Source organism: Eubalaena glacialis, chromosome 10 (genome assembly GCF_028564815.1).
Source record: "Eubalaena glacialis isolate mEubGla1 chromosome 10, mEubGla1.1.hap2.+ XY, whole genome shotgun sequence".
Lineage (NCBI taxonomy): Eukaryota > Metazoa > Chordata > Mammalia > Artiodactyla > Balaenidae > Eubalaena > Eubalaena glacialis.
Window position 1 is genome coordinate 12,219,825 of NC_083725.1, and position 25,247 is coordinate 12,245,071.

The 25,247-nt window shown below is 49.6% G+C and overlaps 1 protein-coding gene across 2 annotated transcripts in view; it reads right to left on the reverse strand.

Annotated features, from left to right (window-relative positions):
• Positions 1 to 25,247, reverse strand: part of GRIK4 (glutamate ionotropic receptor kainate type subunit 4) — a 455,581-nt gene that overhangs the window by 67,228 nt on the left and 363,106 nt on the right. For both annotated transcript variants that reach the window (XM_061202461.1, XM_061202462.1), the window contains exons 11-12: positions 12,216 to 12,323; positions 5,472 to 5,675 (exon numbers count right to left, since the gene is read on the reverse strand). In XM_061202461.1, coding sequence (XP_061058444.1) covers positions 5,472 to 5,675; positions 12,216 to 12,323 — 312 coding nt within the window. The remainder of the gene's footprint in view (positions 1 to 5,471; positions 5,676 to 12,215; positions 12,324 to 25,247) is intronic.

Below are 25,247 nucleotides of genomic sequence, written 5' to 3' on the forward strand. Positions count from 1 at the left end.
CTAGGAAAACACCCAGGACAGACACACCCCTGCCTGCAGTGCTTCCCAGTTACCCACTGCGGGAAGAAGCGCTCGTGTCTTGGCAAGGACTCCAGACCCCTCCATGAATGCGCCGTTCCCCCACCCTCTCTGTCCTGCCCACCTTGACTGTCATTCCCCACCGCCACAATGCTCCAGCCACGTGACCGTCCCTGCCTCTCCTCAATCCCTAAGAGATGCATTCTCAACTCCCAGCAGCCACTTCCATAAGCGATTTCATTTTAAACAACAGCCAACCTCCCAGCTCCACAGCTCCTTCTAGCTACAACCCTTTATCTTGCTTTCCCATAAGAGCGAAGCTTCTTTGAAGAGTATTACACCATGATTCAACCACTGCAGTCTGATTTCAATCCAGCCACCCACTGAAACCGCTCTTGCCCGTGGCTTCTGCACTGCTAAATCTGATGAAGGCTCTTCTGTACTTCCTTTCAAGAGGTGGGAAACTTCTTTACCCACTCTCTCTCAGCAGCCTTCACAGGCTCTCCTCCCTCACCTCCCTCTTGAACGTATGATTTTCTCCCTGGGGATTCCTTCTCTCCTCACAGCTTCAGTAACCACCTACATCCACTCCAGCACCTAGAGCTTCGATCCGCTGAGCTCACTCTAGCCAACTCTTGCTGAATATCCCTACCTGCATGTCCAAAAGGCTTTTCAAAGTTACCATTTTCAAAGCTGAAATCATCCCCCTCTTTCCTCCCAGACCTATTTTTCTCCTGAACTTTCCACCTCAATGACTGGCACCACCATCCACCCAGATGTCCACGTCAGAAACCTGGGTGTCATCCTACTCTTGTCCCTCTCCCCTTGGCCACATCCATTTGGTCCCCGAGTCCTGATGATTTATCTGTTAAATAGTTTCAACAGGTTACAAAACAGCGTGTGTACTATGATCCCATTTAAGAAAAAACTTGTGTAAAGTATATACTCATTAAGAAATCAGAAGGGATCATATTGAAATGTTAACCACGGGTATTACTAGATGGTGGAATTACAAGTAATTTTTTGTCTTTTAAAACATAGATATTTTGTAAAGACTGCATACCTCTATATAAAAGAAAAACTGTTATCTTTAAAGATAGCCTCTGAATATGTACCTTCTTCTAACTCTTAAGTTACTTTTGGTTCTCATCAACTGTTGCAGCAACATGAGCCTTCTACCCGGTTCCCCTACCTCCAGGCTTGTCCCACCCCTCCACGTTCCATGCTGTAGAAGGTCATATAGGACCTTCATCGGTGACCACTGCCCACTTCCTAGCCTCGCTTCCCACCATGCTCTGTTCCAGGTATAGTGACCTGAAACAGAAACTACCATGCACCTTCCTGTCTCCATGCCTTGGACCCTGGTTCCTTCCCTCCTGGCATGTTCTTCTCTCTCCATGTCCCTCCTCTCCCTGGCCAACTTCTCCTGGTCCTTAAAGATTCAAGTCAAGCATCACCTCCTGCAGGCGTCTTCCCTACACATCACAAGCAGAGTCAGGAGGCCCTCCTCCAGTCCTCTCACCATCCCCTGTACCTCCCCATCCTAGCCTCGCTCGCTCCGCTTTTACCCAACTGGTCCCCCATCAAATAGTGACCTAGGGGCTACCTCATTCAACTTTGTATCTGAATACCTTGAACAATTTTAATTAAAAGCTCACTTTAAATAAATGTATTGGGGTGATACAGGAGGATGCTGGGGCTGTTCTGAGGGCACCCTCTTCTTCAAGCTGCTCTAGTCCATCTCCTCCTCTCTGCCAAGTATACCTCCACCAAGACACACCATCACTTCTGTGCAGGCCTGCTGTGGGCTCAGCTGTGAAGGATGTGACTGGAGCAAAATAAATCCAAACCCAATAGGCTCCCAAACAGACACGGTTCTCATCTCCCCTGACCAGACACAGCCCTGGGGGTGAGAGGCCAGCCACCTGGCCCATTTTATGTGAATCCACTTGTTTTCACTCCAACCACACTCTTACTTTTAATGGGATTTACACCAAAAGACACGCTCTGATGATTTCTAAGCATAAGCAGAAAATATGCTTGAATGCTCTTCCACAACCAACACGCCACATGTCCAAACCCCAACGGTCTTGGGTAAGCAGGTGACAAAGGAGGGGATATGGGGATATATGTGTACATATAGCTGATTCACTTTGTTATACAGCAGAAACTAACACACCACTGTAAAGCAATTATACTCCAATAAAGATGTTAAAAAAAAAAAAGCAGGTGACAATGGATGTGAAAGACTGAGGCTCTAGAACGTCCAGTGGAGATGACCCAGGCCTCTACTCTTTACTACACATCACTCCAACATCCAGGAAGCTACTGCCTTCCTCAAACTCTCTAAAAAAAGAGATTCCTGTATGTCAGACTTTCTATGTGTGTGTGCATACTCACGTGTATGTTATTTTAAATCCTTACAAAAATTCTTTCTAGATAAACACTGAAGCCTTGGGGGATGGAGTGGAAAGGATAAAATAAGTTGCCTAAGAACACCCAGCTAGTAAGGGGGTGAATTGATGTTAGGTCTAACTTCAAGATTCACGCTCTCAGACCACGAACACTGAAGTCAGACAAGGGCTTAAATGCTGGCTCTAAACTCACCAGCTGTGTGATCTTTGGCAGGTTACTTAAGCTCTCTGAGCCTGTATTTCCTCATCTGTATAAGTGACAGATTTAGGTGCAGTGACCTCTGAGGTCTCTTCCACTTGGGACATCAAGTAGCCCCAAGGCTCTACTGTTACAACCTCTGACTTGTTCCTGTGCAGCTTGGGGAAGGGGTTATACAGGAAGGATGCAGGCTTTAGGACTATTGTGATCCTAGGGGAACACTGGGGCAGACACATCAAAGCGTCGAACCCGGGGGCAGAGCGGGGCTGGGGTCACGCACTCCTGCCCAGAATCAGCCCCCACTCCGTGGCATTCAGACGACCTTCTGGCAGAAATGCTCTTCTCATTCTTCACACATCAGCTCAAACATCATTTCCCAAGGGAAGCCTTCCCTCCCCTGTCCCCTTGCCTCTCAAGGCTGGACCCCTCCCCTCCAGGTACCCTCTCATAGCTCCTCCTACTTCCCCTTTCTTGTACTTAACACACTGTGTTAATAATATCCTACTGTGATCATTCATTAATATCTGTCTCTCACTAGTAAGATTCATGAGGGTAGTGAGTACGTTTATTTTGCCCCCCATTGTATCTCCATTGTCTAGGAAAGAGGAAAGTGTTTGATGGATCTGTATTGAACGAACGGGTTAATTAGTTAATTAATTAATACTACGCAGTCAAGTCTTGGTGAGACCAAAGCAGCAGTGTTTTGACTTGAAAGCCGATCTGGAGTGAATTTTAAGATCCTGTCTGATTGCCCAAGTCGTTCAGTACGAAGCTGCATGTCCTTGAGTCTTGGATTCCTCTCCTCTTCCTGCCGGTCCATGTCACAGCTCATTTGGGGGTTGATAAGGGGATGGCTGTGCACTGACTCTAACACCCCTGAAGTCACCCCACCAATCACCAGGAAGGCCAAGGGGGCTGAAGAAACAGGCTCAAGGTGACAGAGGACATCGGTAAGAAGGGAAGGAAAAGGCCTAGCATTTCAGCTTTCCGGGGTTTAACCACTGGACTGCATCTCTACCAGGGGATCCAAACAAGAGGACTACTTCAGGAGGGGCTCTGGGACTTCGAGAAAAGCAGCACATCCTTTTCTGCAGAAGGAAGCGTGGGCATCGTCAGCTGGGGGCTGGAGTCTCAGAGACAGCAGACAGCTCCCTGAAGAAGTCTTCACCCTCCCACTCTGCCCCTGTGAGAGGCTCCCAGGGTTCCCTGGGCCTTCTGCAACCTTCTGTTGATTGTTTACAAGCCTCTCCCTGACAGCAAAGCCTCCCTCTGGACTCCAGGAACTGGACAGTTCACTGTCTCGCTGAACACGTCTCGCCGCTGACCCCGCTGGGTCACTGCAAATGCTGTCAGGCAAACTCCTCACCACTGCCCCACCTCAGCTCTTAAATACTTTCTCCATGCTCTTGTCTATACAGACCTTTTCATCATGCATTGCCGAGGATTACTTATTTAATACCCCGACCTACACTTTTATCCTTGAAGACTAGGATTTAAAAAATGTATATCTTACCTCAAGTTTGGTACATATAAAGGGTTAAGATCATATTAATTCAATGGATAAAGAGGAGGGAGAAAGGAAGGACGGAAAGAAAAAAGCAAGCAAGAGTGAAAGGGAGGGAGGACAAAAAGGAAGGAGAGAAGGAAGGGCCTAGACTTATGCAGACCTTTCTCGGCGACATCCCAATCCAGCTGAGGTCGTGTTCTGCGGTGGGAAGAATGTGGGTTCTGGAGTTAGACAAATCTGGGTTCAAATCCCAGCCCCGTCTCACCCTAACTGTGTGGCCTCAGACAAGTCATTTAAGCTCTCTGAGTTCAGGCGGCGCATTTGTAAAATGAGGATAACAAGTAACTAAAAGGTACATTCCCAGGGGATTAGAGATAATGTATGGAAAGCACCCTGCACTTTGGCGCTGGCTGGGAGGCTGCAGGGCCTCCTTCTGCACTTGGAAAGCACGGAGAGGTATGGATTGGTTCAAGAATCAACCCATAAGAACCTAGGTCTGTGCTCTCCACATTGGATACCCATCACCTTTCCTGAGCAGAAAAACTCAGTTATGGAAATATGGCAGTGAATTAGTAACAACTAAATTAATTTTTACAGATGTTAACAGTATATACCAAGAAAACAAGAGCTCTCTGCCCCTGGAAGAACTTTCTATAGCCTTGCTCTAACCTAACGACGATTGACACTCTATGACGCTCACCTGCATTTTAACTGAGTCTCCACATTCACCCTGAAAATCTACAGTCTGCCCAAGTGCACCTTGGCCCTGGGTCTGTAAAAGCACATTAAGGAGAGCAGAACATAATACAAGAAGTAACAAAAGAGCCGTAACTGTGACCAACTCCTCTGACAGGTGATCCCTTTTCCCCTGTTATTTAACCATGTCTCCTTGACAGTACTTCTCAAGTGTCAAAGTCAACGGATGTGGGTGTGTTCTACTCTCCCAGGGCCTGTCCAAGCTCTGCCAAAGGTGCTGATGACCAAAAAATAATCAGAACAAACAAAAAGCACCTGGATTATCCAAGAATGGAACACCAAATCTCTAAGCCGTGTTCATCGATCAAGGCCTCCGTTACCTGTTACAGGTGCTAGACTGGGACCGGGAGAGCTACAGGGCAGGGATCAAGGTGGTCTTATTCGCCAATGTACATTACCAGTGCCTGGCTCGTTGCCAGCTCAGGAAAGATTTGTGCAATGAATGGACAAATAAATGAAAACTGCATGACTGATTGACTAATAAATGGAGGATTCATGAGCATACAGCACAACCTCCTGTCCTTCCAGCTCCCTCCCCAGCCCACCCCCAAATCCAAATCACCTGTTCTTTCCTTACCCGAGCGATCAGCTCCCCGACCATTCCCGTCCAGGTGCCATTGGCCTCGGGCACGCCGTACACGCCGTCCCCGACCAGGCGGATCTTGTAGTTGAACCGGAGGATCTCTGCCAGCTCCTTGAGCATGTCCACACAGAAGCCCTCGTAGCGGTCATTGCCTTCCATCTCCTGGTGGTTTCCCTTCAGCATTAAATACGGGTTTTCCTGCAGCAAAACTGGGCAGCTGTCATTCTCATCTTAGCCCTGGTGTCTCAGCCACACATGACGAGGGGGTCGGGGACACAGGAGGTTGGGAAGAAGATGGGGTGGAAGGAGGGAAGTGGCTTGGGTAATGGGGTACTTCGGAGGTGGCAGTTAGCTCCCCTCCCTGATTTCAAGGCACTTCTCTTACCTGGAACACATAAGGGTCCCACTGCACAGAGGGTCCAGTGGAAGCCCCTCCACCTTGTTTAAGGTCATCATCTGACCCCACCCTGCATTTCATTCCTTCCTTTTTTTCCCCTTCCTTTGTTTATTCCACATAGACGGATCACGGCGGATTATGAGATACAAGGATGCTGACAACAGAGCAAGCGAGATTCTTACATGCACAGAACAACCGCAAACCCGAGGCAGGACGCATCCAGCTGTGAGCGTTGGGAGGAGGGTCTCTCTGGTGAAACGTCCAGGGAAGGTTCTATGGAGAAGGTGGGATGCAAGCTGGGCTCCGGAGGAAGACAGAACACTGACAGATGGAAGTGGTGTGAATGGAGGGCTTCATGGGCAGGGGAAAGGCAGGATCAAGGGCAAAATCCCGAGTGAGAAGGAGCATGGCCCATTCGGTGGATGATGGGGCTGCCCTTGAGTGGGAGCCTGGGCTGTGTGGAGGGGAGGGGTGGTGGATAAATTTAGAAAGATGAATTAGGGTCAGCGTGGGCCTTGGGTGCCAGGACGAGGTGACTGTGCATCATACATATATAGTAGGGAAGCACTAAGGGTTTTAAAGACTTAAGGATGTGAGTAAAGAATATTATATAGCAAGCGAGAGGTCTGGGAGTGAGGACGGACCCTCTCCTGATACGGGATGCTGAGTCCTGAGCCGTGCTTGGGGTCAGATTGGATTGCAAAGCTGAAGAGACACAGAGAGGGTCGGGCTTGATGCCAGGTTGGGTGTGAGGCACAGAGGGTAGGGTCCACAGACCCTTGGAGCCTGAGCAGATGACCAAGGATGACGTCATCATGGCCACGGATGGTTTGAAAAGGAAGAGGTTTTGGAACATGTTGAATCTGAGGTGCTGGTCCTCGATCCAGGAGGGAACATCCGACTGAATGTTGGAATATGGGGTGAGGGCAGGATCGGGGACAGAGATGGGCAGCCTCTGGATAGAGGTGGTGGTGGCTGAAGCTGCAGCATATGAGGACCATTGGGGGGAAGGACAGCAGAGGGATAAGACCCGATCTTAGCGAGGGGGAAAATGAAGAGCAGCCGTAGAGGAGGACAAAGCAGAAGTGGCCAGAAAAGCTGACAATCAGGAAAATGTGGTCATGAAGGTCAAGGAGGAAAGGGTCTCAAGCAGGAGAAGGCAGACATTCCCACAAAGAGAGGAAGCAGGGCTGTGAAAGGGCATCTGGGTCACGTGTCCCTGGAGACCTTCGACGGCAGGTTGGGGTGGGGAGGGGGGAGGGGATGGCAGAACCCCACAAGGATGGGTGTGAACGAGAGGTGCACGGGTGAGGGCCGACCAGGATGTTGAGAAGTTCAGAGACAAAAGCCGGCAGAGCTTCTCCACCCAACTGCTACTGGTCATGTCTCTCTCCAAACCTCAGTTCCCCCTCTGCCTGCAACAGGCTTGGAGGATGCCCAGTATCCACCAATCCCTTGATGGATGATTCCCTAAATAGGAGGGTAGCCCAAGGGCAGCAGGGTGTAGGTAAGGTGGTAGCGATGGTGTCTTAGGATGGGAGGGACCAGAGTACATGTGTAGGTACAAAGGGAGGAATCCTTAGAGAAGGAGAGATTAGAAAAGGAAGAAAGAGAAGGCTAGTCAGTGCAGCAGTCCCGGGAGAGCCAGGGTCTAGGTGAACATGGGAAGTGGGCCTGGGGGTAAGGTGGGGAGCATGGGTGTGGGTACAGAGAGGAGGGGAGGAGGCCGGAGGTAGGGAACACTGCCAGCCCCCAGAGCTGGGGGCAGGTAGGAGGGAAGGCTTGGGGCCTGGAAAGGGTTCCTCAGGGGACACGATGTGGGGTGAGCAGAGAGGAGCCCAGGGTTGCCCAGGCCCAGCTGAGTCAGGAGGCTGAATGCAGATGGGCAGCTGGGAGCGGCGCTTGCAAGGACAGTTGGACTCGGGGACAGGCAGGACGTGAGACGGCTGAGCATCATGGTGGAGTCAATTCTAGAAGCCAACAGAGGGAAGTGCTGAACTGCTGGTTTGCTGAGCTCAAGCTGGAAGGGGCTTCGGGGCTGGGGAAGATGGGGAGCCAGACAGGCCAGAGGTCGCAAAGGGAGGAAGGGGGAGAGCGGTCTTGTGGGTGTGATGAAGCGGAAGAGGGGAAGGTCGGAGGCTCCGTGCCAGGGAGAGGGAGCTCCAAGTGGAAGGTGATGTGCTTCTGGTTCATGGTCAAGTGCACTGTCATGTCAGTGAAATGGGGCCAAGCTCCCTGACTTCCACACACACTGTCCTCAGCTCACGGGCTCCTCTTTGTCCCTCTTTTGCTTAACCTAACTCATCTCTGTCCTTGGGGTCCCATCGCCGCCTCTGACGCCAACCCACTTCTCAGAACTCCTGCCGCACTCGCAGCCAGGGCTCCACACACTCATTGTTCATCCTCCTACACGTGCTCGCAGGTAGAACGTACGTGGAGCCTGGCACCGACTCCTCCCTGTCTCTGGGGCCCCCACCTGGCCCCAGTGTCCAGCACTTGTAGATTGTGTGGGTGAAAAGTGCTGAAATGGCCTCACCGACAGGGCTAGGCTGGGCATTTCCATGCCTGGGTTGGAAGGCAACCTCCCAGGGTATCTTTAACGATCCCAAGGAGTGTCACAAAACTCTTCTCCCCGAGAACTCTCTGCACTTAAGTTAATTTAAAATTCACTGACATATTTAGAGTAAGTAAACACGAGGCCAGTGTCGGAGGGAGGAGCCGTGTGGGAAGGGGCGGTGCTCACCGGCACTTTGGAGGATCTGGGGGCCGAGTGCTGGCCTGGAGCCCTGTCCTGGCAGGAGCCCTGGGAGAACGAAGGCAGTGATGCGGACAAAGTGCTTAACCCGGGGTCTGATGCAGGGGGGTGTTCTAGGGGCGGGAGCTGCGGCTAATTCTGTGTATTTGCCGGCGTTAACCAATAAATCGCTCACAAGTCCCACCTGCGCCCTGACAGGAGCAGGATGCAACAGGCCTATGTGCTGAGTTTTAAGGGGTGAATCATTCCGATGACCATTTGCCAAGGAGATCCCCCAAATGGCCACCAGGGACTAAATTAAGGTAATCATTCCTGGTAAGAGTTACTGACTTCTACACACATGCACAAGAGAAGGTTCTCGTTTGGATTGTACTGGCTATGTTTTTAAATGTCGCCTGACACAAAAGTGTCCTTCCCCACCCTCATGAGCACACGTGTGCCTATGTGAACAACCGTGTGCGTGCATGCACTCACACACAGGCACACACACACAGGGTCAGACTGACGTTCCCAGTCTAGAAGCATGACCCTGCGGTCTCAGTGTCCCCGTGAGTCTGTGCCAGAGCTCTGAGCCCCGTCCAATTCCAGTCCCGGAAAGGCAGGAAGTACAACCCGGCAATGTCCCCATTTCTCTCTTAAACTCTTAACTGGCTTTTAAGGGACATCTCTGACCCTGTAGGAAGGAATTCCTTCATTCAAATGTTAATCATCAGGGACTTCCCTGGTGGCGCAGTGGTTAAGAATCCGCCTGCCAATGCAGGGGACACAGGTTCGAGCCCTGGTCCGGGAAGATCCCACATGCCGTGGAGCAACTAAGCCCGTGCACCACAACTACTGAGCCTGTGCTCTAGAGCCCACGAGCCACAACTACTGAGCCCATGTGTCACAACTACTGAGCCCATGTGCCACAACTACTGAACCCACGTGCCACAACTACTGAGCCCACATGCCACAACTACTGAAGCCCGCATGCCTAGAGCCCGTGTTCCGCAACAAGAGAAGCCACCGCAGTGAGAAGCCCACGCACCGCAACGAAGAGTAGCCCCCACTCACCGCAACTAGAGAAAGCCCACGCACAACAACGAAGACCCAACACAGCCAAAAAAAAAAAAAAAAAAAGAAAAAGAAAAGAAAATTGTAATTATCAGGCTCCTACTTTGTGTCAGGCCCCCCAGTCGTTCAGGAGCCCTCATTCTGGAAGGGGAGGTAGAGCTGTAAACGCCAACTCTAATAGGAGAAAGGTGTGTACAAAACGTGAGTGGCACGGAGCAGGCAGGAGGCAGATGAGGGAAGACCTCATGGAAGAGGGGACATCAGAGCCAAGCTGTGAAGGCTGTACAAGTATTTCCAGGTGGAAACAGGAATTCACAGAGAGGGTATTCCAGGCAGAGGGAACAGCATGTACAGAGGCAGGGAACAGCATGACGCGGTGAGGAAGTATCAGGCAGTCCCGTGCTGCCAGACCCCACGTGGCATGGAGAGGAAACAGGTACAGCAGGCCGGGCTTGATGACGAGGGGTTTATATTCCAAGCTCAGGGCCGGTCGCTCCTGGGCAGCACTGAAGTGAGGCAATGACAGGATGGTTCTGATTTCAGAATGACCGCACAGCCAGAAGGGCGGGGCTAGGGAGAGACAGACTGAACAAGTGAGAAGGGGGCCTTTGAGGAGGCCACACGCAGCTCCAGTGAAGAGGTGGCTACACCTATGTTAGGGCATGTGCTTGAGGATGGGCAGCAGGGGACAGACTCAGGAAGTCCTTCAGAGGTGGAGAAGGTCCCAGCAATCGTGCGCGTGTTGCCCCCACTCGGCCAGGACTGCCGCTCAGCGTTGCTGCAGCTCAGCCAGGCGCTCCCAGGTCTCAGGGGCTTGGTGACACCCCCCCACCCCCAAATCCTGCTGACATTTCCACGTTGGCTCAGATGAGCTCAGGTTGGGCTGAGATGGGGAGTGGCTAAAACCCTGCGAGCTGGAACTGCCTTCTCCATCCTTTGCTTTGTTCCCTCTGCCTGGAATGTTCCTTCCCAGACGGCCACGTGGTTGTCACCTCACCTCATCAGGTCTCTATTCGGATCTGCCCTTCTCAGTGAAGCCAGCAGCCCCTCTCCCCTTCCTCAGCTCTAGCTACACCCGAGCACCTAGAACAGCGCCCAGCACACAGGAGTGCCCCCCAAATATTCACTGAATGAATGACTGAAAATATTCGGTGACCCCCTGTCTCGTACCAAATGAAGGGAAAACTCACAAGCTTGACATTCAAGTCCCTAAGCATTATGGACCCAGCCCACTTTTCCAGCCTCAGGCCCTTCCCTCTCTACCAATGCCCATTTCCTAGAAACCTGCACTTTTTGGCATTTCCTGAGTGCCCGACAACACTCTCCTTAGTCCACTTCTCCCTCCTCATCACCCCTGCCTTTGGGGGCCCATCCTCAATGTCCCTCTCCTCGGAAGGCTTTGCTGACCTCCCCGATGGGATGGGACCTCTCTCTTGTTCACCCCCCATGGCGCTAGGCGTGCACCTCTTTCCTGGCTTTTATCCTGCTCTGCTCACAGTGGATCAGTTATTTCAGTGCAGGGCTCCTGAGCCCCAGGAGTTCATGAATGTAGTGATGGAGGTCCCTGAGCTCTTTTTATTATCTCGAAAGCCTGAAAGAAACGGACACATTTCCAAACCTTGCACAGTTAGCAACAGCACAATAGGCTGAACAGGCTAATAGTCGAGTCTGTGTGGGGCTGGGATTCCATCAGTGCGGCCACACTGATTATCTCCTGTGGATAAGATGCTGGGCCCGGCAGGGAAATAGGTTTTTGATTGGTTAAAAGGAGGTGGGGGAAGGGGGCAAACTAATAATTACTTAATACATGCAGTTGGTTAATGGACAAATCTTTTAAAACCTGAAGTCTTCAGGGATGGGGGGAGGGGAGAAGAAGATGACTTTGGCCGTGAACGCACTTGATTCGTGCCATCTAATAAATTACAGCCTGTTTGAGGACAAAGACTGAGTCTTACTCAGCTTCGTGTCTCCAAGAATGAGCACAGTGCCTGGCACACGGGGGAAGGGCTTGGTAATTGTCGAAGAGAACTGAATCAAATAAAAAAGGCAGATGGTCCCTTGCTCTATAGATTGAGAACTTTCTTTTGATCATCTGGAAATGAAGAAATAGGCCATGAAAACCCATTGAGATTCAGGTGTCCACTGCCAGGGATGCAACTTGTACAAGTAGGCACCAAGCAAAGCAGGCTGCTGTGAAAGAGTAGGAGCCACCCTGGGGGACTTCTCCCGCATGTCCTAGGTGCCCTGCCCTTGGCTGTGCACAGCTGCCCTGGCTGTCAGGGTGCCCCTGGAAGAGGCATCCACAAACTGTGCTGTCTTGCCACCCCATCCTGCTTCCCCAGCTGCTTTGGAACTCATCAGATATCATTTCCATATGAAACAGCAACTTGAGTTTAATTACACTGTCATAAATTGGCCTCTGTGCTGTGATTAGAGCTCCCATCTTCTGTTCACGGGGAGGCTGGGAACGCCTGGAGATGGAGGAGGCACCCCGGAGAGCGGCAGCTGGGAGGCCCACGGGGCACCCGCTTACCAGGATGGTGGTGACGACCAGGGTGGTGTTGAAGAGACTGTCGGAGACGTTGGAGGCGTAGAGGCGGCTGTCCATGCTGAGGCCGTCTGCCACGTGCCACTGGCCAATCTGAGGAGACCAAGGAGACAGGCTGGGAAGCGGTGGGGGGGAGGAGGAGGCTGGGGAGCTGGGGTGTTGAGGTCCCGCGGGCCTCCAGGGCTGGGAGAGCTGAGAGGCCGGTCCCCTGCCTCTGGCGGGGGTACGTGTACGTCACAGAAGGAGGGAGGGATGCAGAGTGCAGAGCAGAGGGCCGGGACCGGGGCGGGGCTACCAGGGTTGTGGGGGTCAGGGGTGGGTGGGGAGACTGCGAGGGGAGGGGAAGACTTAAGAGAGAGGTGGAAGAGGAAAATGGAAAAAGAAATCAGGAATGCAATGCAGTTCAGGGATGCTCTCTCACCCAGAAGGGAAGGGAGCCCCTGGAATTGTAGCATCTGGAGGCAGGACAGAACCTTCCCTTTCGCTACAGTCTGCCTTCAATAAGCCTCATTATCTAAATAAGAACCAGAATGGCTACTGGAGAGAACTGGCCTTTACTAGGCGCTTCAATAAATGTTTGCTGAATGGTTCAATGGATGGATGAACCAGAAGAGGGAAGGAAGACCAGGCTCTAGTCCTGGTGGATTCACTTTGCTGGCTGCGAGAACCTAGGCAAGTTACTTCGATCTTTCCGAGTCTCAGTTTCCCCAGCTATAAATGGGGGCAGTAACGTTTGCTCTGCCTTCTTCTCAGAGCCAACTGGGATCATGCATGTGCCAGTTCGAGGTTACATTGTTCAGCCAGACCCAGGAGCGTGGATCTCCACTGCGTAAACCCAGAAATGACTGAACCTCTCTGAAGGTATTTCCTCATCTGTAAAATGGGAATAATAGAAACATTATGTGGTCATTGTGAGAATGTATTTAAGCTGAAACACAATAAATGCTAGTTTCCTTCCTTTTCCCCATTGTCTTGACTCCTAGGGGGGAAAATATCCACAACTTACTCAGTTCCCCCATTTTAGAAAGTCACCTAAATCGAAATTCAGCATCATTGGGTTTTTAGAGAGTTTGTTTGTTTTCCCAGTGGAACCCTTTCTATAACTACACATACGTGTGTGTGCTACCAATACATTTCTACTAGCTGGAGCCCCTGGCAACTCATTTCTGTCGCTGGGTGTTGGAGGTGGGCCACCAGGAGAGATGGCTGATAGCTGGCTAGAAACCCAATGAAATGCACACATCCGCCTCTGCCAGGCATCTCCAGGCACCAGCGGCAGCTTCCCTGGAAAACCCTCACAAGTTCCATGGATGCCACATGGCTCTACCCACCAGAGCTGGGCTCTGGGTTCCTCTTGTGGAAGCTCCAACCACAGTAAAGACACATCTCACTCTTGGTCCCCACCTCCCCTCCCCCGGGGCCGGAGCGTTGGGGGTCACAGGGAGCAGTAACCATCTCCCTGACATCATGGTCTGGACCTTGAAGAGGGGAGGGCCAGGCTGGATGCCTCCAGGTCCAGGCAGGAGCCCGATGGTCTCCCCAGGTGAGTCTTTCACCTGCCAAAGGAGAGATGACCAAAAACCCCTCTCCAAGCCTCAGCAAGGACGCCACCAGAGGGGGCCGGGCGGCTTTCTCCACCTCTGCGTGGGCAGAAAAGTGCGGCACGTGCCCCTGTCCATTTTAGTTTACAAGTCGTGTCCTCTGCGCATCCACATAGGAAGCCCCGTCTAGATAAAGAAACTGATGCCAAGATAAGAGCCCACCCAACTTGCCCGAGGTCACCTCCCCATCAGCTGAGACACCTGAGCTTTAACCCCTGGGCTCTGAACCCTGGATGAGCCTCCCGAAGGAAGCCTTCGTGGCCCTCCTGCCTGGCTCTTCCAGTGTCCTACTGCACGTTTTGTTTACTTGTCCATCTCCCCGGCTAGCCTGTGAGGGGCTGGCTTGCTCACGCTCGCAGCCCGGCATCCTGCTCGGGGACCGGTACTTGGAGGCGGGGGAAACCATCACTTGGGCTGAGTGCTGCTGTTGGTAGGGCACGAGCAGGAGGTAGGCAAGCGTCCTCTGGTCTCTGGAGGGCCCACAGGAGGGACCAGCCAGCTCAGGGTATGGCCTGAGCTTCCCCTCCTCCTCTCTCTCGGCAGGGGAGAGAGATGGGGAGGATGAGGGATGAGCAGCTAGATTTTCAAGTGAAGGGGAAAGGAGAACAATAGTCACCGGACCCCTCCTGTGCTGGATGTGTCCTATCATCCCTTTGAATTCTCCCACCAGCCTTGTGGAGTAGTGATGATGTCTTTATTTACGAGGAAACTGGGGCTCAGAGGTTTAATGGCTTGCCTAAGGTCACCTGGCTAGCAGGTGATGCACGGGCTTGAACACAGAGCTGGCTGACTCCTAAATCCAAGACTTTTCCGTGTCCGCTGCTGCCTCTTGGGCGGGGATGCCAAGGGCTCCTCCGCATAAGCAGGCCTGGCCAACCAGAGAAAGGCTCAAAGGAGTCTCGGCCACACAGCAAGAACCCCGGACACGGCTTTTTCCCTCCTGGGTTTTTACATCCACAAAGTCAGGTGAAATGAGGCTGCTTCCCTCTCTTCAAAATGGCTAGAATTGGCTTCTGACAGTCTCCTAGGATAGGAAGGGCCAGATTTGGACAGAAGGACAGAAGGACATAAAGAATAGTTAGGCCTGATGTCAGCATCTGGATGTTTGGGACAGGACTGAACTTCTCAGAGTCCTGTCATCTAAACACGCACTTCACACCGACAGGACCAGCAAGACCTCACCCCCCCACTCCCCCCCAATTTCCCACCCCCATTGTTCTCAGGGGACCCAATCCTCACTAATTGCCTGCCCCAGCTCCAGACTCCTTGTCTGACCCAAGCCACGAGGTAGATAGGTTGCCACAAAAGCCAGGGAGAGAAATGATTTACCCAGACCCAGATCCGACAGCCTGAGCCATGTTGCCTCCCACACCCACCTCTGGAGACATGGCAAAAAGACAAATTAGCCCCCAAGCTCCAGTCAGGAAATGAATGTCCCACCAACCCTCCCATTAGCCCCCAAGAAATTAATAAACTCATCAGATCCAACAAAGTGGCTTTGGCAGCTATTACCTGGAGCAATCTAACTGAGGAAAGGCAGTGGGGAGGAGAGCGGGAGACAGAGCCAGGCGCCCTGGGATACAGGCTAATTGCCCCACCCACTGGGCATCTTCCATGCCACACACATGCCAGGGGTGAGCAGGAGATACAGCGCTCATCACCGACAATCTGTGGCTCTGTCTCCAGCCAAATTCCCTTGCTCCACCCCGCTGACACCTGCCCCCAAACCTCCTGAAGGAATAGCAGCTTTGTAAGCCTCTTCCACATGTCCACATGTGCCAGGTTGATTATGCTTCAAATAATGTCTTTCCATGCCCCTCTCTCTGTGCTTTCTGTCTCTCCCACTTGCTCTGCCTTCCCACCAGTTTAGAGACTCCAGGGGTTGCAGTGAAGGGAGGAGAGGGTATGGATTTGGACACCACCACTGCAAGCCCATACAGCACCTTAAGGCAGGTAAGAAAAAGGCACCCCCTGGGCTGATGTGGCCCTGCGGGTGCACAGCTGGGCATGCTGACTCCAGCCTCTACTCACCACTGAGCTTCCCACAGTCTGTACCACGAATGCAACGGCCCCAGAGTGGGAGGACCTGAGTTTAACTTGGCTTCTCTGCTTATGAGCTGTGTGACCCTGGGTGAGTTACTTAATCCCTCTGAGCCTCAGTTTCCCCATCTATAAAATGGGGTTAAAATAGTAATGATTACTTCCTAGGGTTCTTAAGGAGATTAAATCTGATGGTATATGTGCCAAGAACTAGGTGAGTATTCACAGAATTCGTCATGCCATCGTCTGAGACAGAAGATGGGAATCTCTTCTGTGCCCTACACTTTGCACTGTAGACTCCAGTTTAGTAGATTAGACCAGTGTCTCATACTTTGGTTCCTGCACCGGCAACGTCAGCGTTAGAAATGCAAATTCTTGGGCCCCGTTCCAGACTGACTAAATCAGACAGTCTAGGAGCAGGACCCAGCAGTACGTGTTGTAGCCAGCTCTCCAGTGATTCTGATGCAAGCTGGATTCGAGCAGAGCACATAGAGCAACTCAGACGACAAACATGATGTCAGGGAGAGGCAAGGGTGCAGGAATGAAGAGTGGCTGAAGACCCACCTGTGGCAAGCTAGGAAACGTTTAAAAACTGGCTCTCCAGGAAAAAAGGCCTTGTCTGATCTGCCCACTTCTGTGGTGTAAACATGCCCGCCATGGCTGACTTCAAGCTACCCACATGCAGTCACAGGACACCGAGTTGGGAAGAGAAGTGTATAACGGGCTCTGGCTGGCCGGGCAAGCTGGCTCCAGCCACCACGCTCACAGGCCCTGTGCTGGGCGCTCGTTTATGCTTACGAATCTCACTGGCACCCTACTTATGAGTAAGGAAAGTGATGTCCACATAGGTAATAATTTACCTGAATCACACAGCTGAGGCATGGAAAAAACCAATGTGCTGCTTCATTGAGATCACAATATTTAAAACAAATGTGTATTCCTTCCCACTACTGATTCTATGCTGTTAGAAGAAACTAGAAGTGCTTTGTCAAATATGAAAATCGAGGTAAATATAACTGATATGACATGTGTTTGCACATGCACAGAAAGTATCATTTATCCAACTTCCCCAAAGGACACAGAATCCATATAAATTAGTAATAATCTTGCTCCCTGGTTGTAAAAAAAGTAAATAAATAAAATAAAATTCAAATAAAAAAATAATAATGTTGCTCCTTCAAGCACTAAAATTGGGGGGGAGGGTTTTAATTATTTATTTGCAAGTATTATTTCCCAAAATTCTTTCAGAGGGAATTATACTTTCTGCTGTCCTCTTAAACAGAGTGGACGTCTTTACCTTCAAGCAGTGTCATCATTTTGAAGCCAATTATTATCCTGTCCTGTGATACAGTGCTGCTCATTGGTTACTGAAATGTGGTGGCCTCTCACCCTCATTTCTGTGCTTTCATAAGTTAACCTGTCTACTTTTCATAGTGTCTCTTTTCTGATTGTGAACTGTCATTTCCTTCCGCGATTTGGATAGCTGTCTCGAATTGGTCCTTTCCTTCCAGCATTTGTGTTTAAGATTCCTGGCTGAGCAACCAAGGGACCAAGCTTGAAAGCACTGCTGTAAGGAAAGTACAGATAAGGCCTGATGGGGCCTAGGGCCTTGAGTGAACAGACCCTGTGACATTGATATGGGCAACCCACGGTCCCTTGGAGAGGTGACTGCTGTACAGTTGAATGAGTGTGGTCTGCCGTGTGACCCTGGGTCAGCGTAAGCAAGCTGGTCACTCCCTCAGCAATGCACCATGGGAAAGGCTTGTCCGGGGGCCCTGACCGCAGGCATCGCCTGCTGAAAGAGCTGGTTGTGTGTCACCCGGAGACCGCATTAGCATCCAGCACTGTGACCTCAGGGCTGGGTGACCCTGAGCAAGTCACTTAATTTCCCTGAGTCTCACCTTTCCCTGCCCTCCACCCTAATTCAAGCTCCCACTGAACTTGCCCTGGGCTAGGATCCTCGGGGGCCTCTCTTTGTTCTGTTCTCCACTCAGAAGCAGCCAGCCGTCTCTATCAAGTCTCAACTAGGATCACACCGGCCCCTGCTGGGACCCTTCAATTCTTCTTTCGTTTAAGGATAGAAACCAAAATCCTTAACATGGCCCGCCAAGCCCCATGAGGCCTGGCCGCTGCCCACCCTCCACGCTCATCTCACACCATCTTTCCCGGCTTTATCTGTGCTCCTGGCACACCTATGAGTTCACGTGCAACAAGCGCCTTCCTGCCAGGGTCTCTGTGTGTGCTGTTCCCCGTCTGGACTCTCCTTGCTGCCCGATCCCTTGGCCCCCAGCCCCATTTCAGCTAGTTCAGGGGTTGGTAGACCAAGGACTACAGGCCCAATCCGGCCCGCTGCCTGTTTCAGGAAATAAAGTTTTACTGGAACATAGTCACGCCGATTCATTGATGTACTGTCTGTGACTGCACTCACCTACAACAGTAAAGCTGCAAAGTCTAAATTTTTACTATCTGGGCCTATTTTATAAAAAGAAGTTTTCCAAACCTTGATCTAGTTTATACCTGTTAACCCCTCAGGCCTCAGTTGAGAAATCACTACCTTCAGGAAGCCTTTCCTTTAACTCCCAAAGTCACACTTCTCCCCGAACCACATTCTTTTCCTTTAGAGCATCTGGCTCGGGCTGTCATTATACACTCATTAATGAGACCATTGCTCACCACCTGTCTTTCTCCCTGTGCCGCTGGGCGACAGCCCTCCGCTGTCGCCTGAGCTGGGCGGTCCTGCCCAGAGCAGCCACACGCTTCTCGCTCGCAGCTCTCCTGCTCCCGCCTAGAATCTCTTGAGGTTGTCATTTTGCCGCTTTGTTCTCTCCCAAATAGGTAAAAAGGGATTCATTTTTAAAACCCTGAGGGATTTCCTGACATCCATACCCGCCTCTGTGAGTACGCACATGGCTCTGTAACATTTAATATTTTATGTACGTGTAGATGATTGTTCTTTGCACTCAGCGCTGCCAGGATGCAGCTTCTAGACAGGCTGACATAACTCCACAGCCGGGCAAGTCATTCTGCTCCAGAGTCAGATTTCGCAAACACTTACTGATCACCATTGCACGCTGGGCACTCAGCCACGTGATTTGCTTATGTATATTTCTCTGATTCTGCATAACAACCCTGTTATCATTCCCACCTGAGAAATGTAGGCGCTTCAGACAACAGTAATAACACTTAAGGGCTTAATGTAGGCATTTCATACAAGTTTTTGTTGAATGAATGAATGAATGAAATTGAGACTCAGAGATATCAAACAACTTGCCGAGGATCACAGTTAATAGAGGATGGAACTGGGATTTGAACTCAGGTTCTATTTACTGCTATACTATCTGGTCGGGGTAGGGCAGGTGCAGGCTACCCTGACCTTAAGATCTGGGCTGGGCTTCCCTGGTGGCGCAGTGGTTAAGAATCTGCCTGCCGATGCAGGGGACACGGGTTCGAGCCCTGGTCTGGGAAGATCCCACATGCCGCGGAGCGACTAGGCCCGTGAGCCACAATTACTGAGCCTGCGCGTCTGGAGCCTGTGCTCCGCAACAAGAGAGGCTGCGATAGTGAGAGGCCCATGCACCGCGATGAAGAGTGGCCCCCACTTGCCACAACTAGAGAAAGCCCTCGCACAGAAATGAAGACCCAACACAGCCATAAAAATAAATAAATAAATAAATAAATAAATAAATAAATAAATAAATAAAAAGATCTGGGCCTTCCCACACACCTCTCTGATCACCGTGAACTTGTCTTTGGAGAATACAGACCTGAAGGTATTCAGCTACAAGAGTCCACGAGAGTGATCCTGACCAAGGCACAGGGTAGTTTCTTAGGGGCTTAGCACAGGGAGATGCAGAGGGAGGGCATCAGGAGACCTACATTTTCTGAACTCTTCTGCCATGCATAAGCTCTGTGACCTTGAGCAAGTCACTTAACCTCTCTGAATCTTCCTCATCTGCAAAGTGGAAATAAACGTATCTGCCTACCCATAGTACAGCAATGCCGTTGCTAATCAACTGAGTTAGTGTGTACGATGGCTTTTGATGAGCCATAATAAGCCATGGGAACTTAAGATAATAGCACTACTGTCCGTCTGGTGGAAATGCAGCTGACCAGAAGTCAAGTTCTACCCTGCCATGTGCTGTGTGGCCCTGGGAAGTCAATTTTGCTGCCTATAAGACAAGGGTAGTTAGTCTCTCTCCCCTTCTCCTCTTATTGGGATGATATGAGGTGATCACAGATGTGACAAAAGTTTAAAGCCCTATGCAAACGCAAGCTCATTCTTCCAGATCCTCGTTCTCTAGGGCCATCCCAAAGGTGGACGAGCCATAACCAACGACTCAGTTTTTTTAACCTCAGTTTCAGGGTTCAAAGTTGAAGTTCTCACTAGGAAGAATACATAAAATAATGTATTAGTGTCTCCTTGAGTCCACGGAACTAATTTCAACATACAGGCAGGAAGAATGACAGTCAGATGTGAACCACTATGGCTAGAGGCCCCAGGAATTGAGACTGAGTTACAGTTTGGAGTGTCTATAGTATAGGTCTGTGCCTTGATATATGACCAGCCAAAAAGATTTGTAATGTAAGCCTCCGTGGTGAACCCCTGGCATGAAGGAACAAAATGTTTATTGACTTTAAATCTAATATCTCCAATCATAAAACTTTAGTTCACATGGGAGACTGGATCATGAGTGAGGGCCCCTGCCTGAGGGGTTGACCTGGGGAACAAAGGGAGTTATCGATGTTGGCGGAAGAGCTCATTCTCTCAGCCAAAATATTCTTTTAGAGGAAAATATGTGCTTACATGCACAATACTGTAAAAACCCAGGATCAAAGGACAACAGTGGCAAATGCCAAAGGTAAGAGATCAAAAACAATCCCGGGGAAAGCTGGGAAGACCTCCTATCAAATGAGCCCTTCCTGGGCTGATTAAGCCTTCAGCTGAGTTGGTCTAAGGCAGTGTTTTGTTCAACTGCGGCTGCTACCCGTTAGTGGGTTAGGAAGTCAATTTAGTGGGTTAAGACCTGCATTTTAAAAATGAAATATATATCCAGAATAGATCAGAGTGCAACCCACACACCAGTGGCAACTACTGTTTCATAAGCTTTGGTTTCAATTATGTGTAGGTGGGTGTTAATGTGCATCCTGGATTGGCAACCAGAATGCGAGTCATGCTCAAAAAGGATGAAAGTGCCTGGCCCAGGGGATTCGTACACCTTACCTGTTCACTACTCTATACGCAGCCCCTAGCAGAGTACCTGCAACACAACTGATGCTCCATAAATACATTTTGGGCATCAGTGAACTCCTATCCTAGTTACTTATAACTAAAGGACTAACTATAAGAAAATTATACAAGCTGATACTTTTGAGCATTTATCACATGTGAAATACTAGACTAAATGCTTTACATTTGTTATTTAATCTTCCCAACCACACTATAAGGGAGGTACTGTTGATACTATCATCCCCATTTTACAGATTAGAAAACTGAGGCTCGAAGAGGTTAGGTTTCTTGCCCAAAGTTCCACACTTAATGCAGATTCAAACCCAAGCAGGTCCACTCTGCTGCACTGCCCCCAAGATATTAATTTTCCTGGGCTGTGGATGTGTAGTTAAATGTTTGGAAAACATTTTAATTGTTATTCCTTATCCATTGGTATTTGCCATAAGCTTTCCTGCTTGAAAGTCCACATCCCTGAGGTCAGACTTTGCTTTTCCTTGCCTTTGATTCTGACTTACGTATTTATAAGAGGATATTTATTTATTTATTTTAACATCTTTATTGGAGTATAATTGCTTTACAATGGTGTGTTAGTTTCTGCTGTATAACAAAGTGAATCAGCTATACATATACATACATCCCCATATCTCCTCCCTCTTGCGTCTCCCTCCCACCCTCCCTAGCCCACCCGTCTAGGTGGTCACAAAGCACCGAGCTGATCTCCCTGTGCTATGCAGCTGCTTCCCACTAGCTATCTATTTTACATTTGGTAGTGTATATATGTCCATGCCACTCTCTCACTTCATCCCAGCTTACCCTTACCCTTCCCTGTGTCCTCAAGTCCATTCTCTACGTCTGCATCTTTATTCCTGTCCTGCCCCTAAGTTCTTCAGAACCATATTTTTTTTTAGATTCCATATATATATGTTAGCATATGGTATTTGTTTTTCTCTTTCTGACTTACTTCACTCTGTATGACAGTCTCTAGGTCCATCCACCTCACTACAAATAACTCAGTTTCGTTTCTTTTTATGGCTGAGTAATATTCCATTGTATATATGTGCCACATCTTTATCCATTCATCTGTCGATGGACACTTAGGTTGCTTCCATGTCCTGGCTATTGTAAATAGAGCTGCAGTGAACATTGTGGTACATGACTCTTTCTGAATTATGGTTTTCTCAGGGTATATGCCCAGTAGTGGGATTGCTGGGTCGTATGGTAGTTCTATTTTTAGTTTTTTAAGGAACCTCCATACTGTTCTCCATAGTGGCTGTATCAATTTACATTCCCACCAACAGTGCAAGAGGGTTCCCTTTTCTCCACACCCTCTCCAGCATTTATTGTTTGTAGATTTTTTGATGATATGGCCATTCTGACTGGTGTGAGGTGATATATGAGAGGATATTTAAATAAAGTTTGAGGAAGAGGACAGTGGGGGACAGTGGAAAAAGTAAAGCATCAGGGATTCTGGCTTCCTGATATGGCCCTGTCTTCAACTGGCTCTGGTCTCTGAATTCCTCACGTGACCACTCGCTCTGGCAGCCCTTGTTTGGGCTCTTCACAGTCCCCTTCACCTGGGGATGCCCAGCTATCCATCAGCCTTTGGCCTGAATGTCACCCCCTTGGGGAGGCCCTTCCCAACCTCTCACTCCCCATCACAGAGACTCAGGCATAATGCCCTGAACTTCTTCTTTGTAGCACTCATCATATAATTATTTAGATAATTATTTATTTCATATAATTATTTAGATAATTATTTGCTTCAAGTCCATTTCCTGCACTACAAAATACATTCCATGACTGGTGAGGCTCTGTCTTATTCCCCACATATGCCCAATGCCTAGTGTGGAATCAGTGCTTAGTAAATATCTGACAATTGCATTAATAAATTCCCCTTTGGAGCTCCAGATCCCAGGACAGTGCCTGGCCTAGAATGGGTGCTCAATAAATATCTGTTGAATTGAATTATGAAATTCCTTTGGGCAAGTCCCTTCTTTTGAGTCTTCAGTCATCTAACCTATAAAAGAAGGATCTAGTCTAGCCCCTTCCAACTCATACATGAATTCCTGAAAGTGCCAGGTAGATTTATAATGTGGTATAGCTTTTCAAAGGGCTGTGGGGCAAAGCTGGGGAGAGACAGGCCTGAGAGGGACAACACAAAGAGGCCTCGGAAGGTGACTGTAGGAGGGCACTGGAAGCTCGGCTGCCTGGACACGAAGATGAAGCAGGCTGGACTTCCCTGGTCGTGCAGTGGTTAAGAATCCGCCTGCCAATGGAGGGGACATGGGTTCTATCCCTGGTCCGGAAAGATCTCACATGCCACGGAGCAACTAAGCCCGTGCACCACAACTACTGAGCCCGTGAGCCACAACTACTGAGCCTGCGTGCCTAGAGCCCATGATCCACAACAAAAGAAGCCACTGCAATGAGAAGCCCGCGCACCACAACGAAGAGTAGCCCCTGCTCACAGCAACTAGAGAAAGCCCCCACGCAGCAAAGACCCAACACAGCCAAAAATAAAATTTAAAAATTAAAAAAAAAAGTTCTACTAAAAAAGAAAAAGATGAAGCAGGTGGCCACCTATGAGAAGACTGCCAGGAAGGGCACTCTCCCACCTGCCAGGAAACAGCTCTCTCTGAGCCCGGGGGCTGATTGATGCCTGGCATTCCTCCATTAGAGAGCCTGGTGTGAGAGCTGGTCAACATGGAAATAAATATCAAAGTGTTAACACATTATTATCCAATTCACCAGATGTTTATTGAGTACCCAGTCAGCGGCACACACTACTTACAAAGGGGTGGCAGGTTTGATGCAAGGGAAGAGTGCTCTTCTACTCAGACCACACCTGAATATTGCATATTGTTCCACACACCACTCTTTCAGTGAAGCATAGACTAACTGGAGTGTATTCCAAGCATATTGACCAGGAAAGAGATTGAAATCACATTCTAGAAGGAACAAGTACAGGCAGTTCTGGGAAGGATGGACTAGATGTGTGGACCCAAGAAATGGAACTAAGGACAAAAGGAAGAGGGCTTCAGAAAGAAAGAATTCCACCCAATAGATGGAGAAACTTTCTAACAATGAGAGCTTCCCAAGATGGAATATGCTGTCCCTATAGGTATTGAGTTCCCCAACACTGGAGGCATTCAAGCACAGACTCTACTTCATGAGAACACATTTGCAAGAATTCAAGCATTTGATTTGAGTAGTGATCTAGAGGGCCTTTATTAATCCTTTCGGCCCCAAGAATGTGGGATCTAGATTCTACTTCTACATCAGGGGAATCAGAAGCAAGGCCAGAGTATCAAGGGGCAGATGAGGTCCTTGGACATTGTGAGAAAACAAGAGAGCAGGAGTATGGGGTCATGAATGCAGAAGGAAAAGGCCACTGTAGGAAAACTTCAGCCATTCCTGGTTGCTCCTTCCTGGTCTTCTCTCTTGGCTGAACTCATTACAGTTGGTTCTCGTTATTCATGGTAGTTGCGTTCTATAAGGTTGCCACAAGCACTGAATTAGGGAGACTGAACCATTTCTCCTAAGGGAAAAACAGGGTTAGGTTCCTGTGAACCTCTGGTCACAACATTTTCATCAACCAATTAACACATAACCTCGATTTATGTGTGTTTCTGCTGATAGACATCTTATTTAATACATACTGTTGATTCAATAATATTGGACAACAGCATTAAATGTCATGCCTGAACAACGCTTTTCTAACGCCTGTATTTTCTCTGTAAGGCACATTGCAGATTTCTTGCCCTTAGGAACACTAGACAGCGCTTCAGCGTTAGGTACGAGGGTTATTTTAAACAGCAAAATCTCCAAGAAAAAGCACAAACATGTGAAAGACATGACATTGCAGAGACTGTGAAAAGCACACTTGTTTACAGTATGAGCCGAAAGAAGGCAGAGCATCACCTTGCTGGACCCCAGCTGGGAACACGCCTGGCAACCCACTCAAATTTTTCACTGCTCTGTGCGTGTCTGTGAAAGCACCATGAGTATTGCATTGGGGTTACAAATATATTTTAGCGAGTAGACTAATTTGCAAATATGGAATCTGCAAATAATGAGGATCAACTGTACTCGTCTGCACCTGAATTTTCGACTCTTGCCAAGATGTGCCCAGACTTCTATCCCGAATCC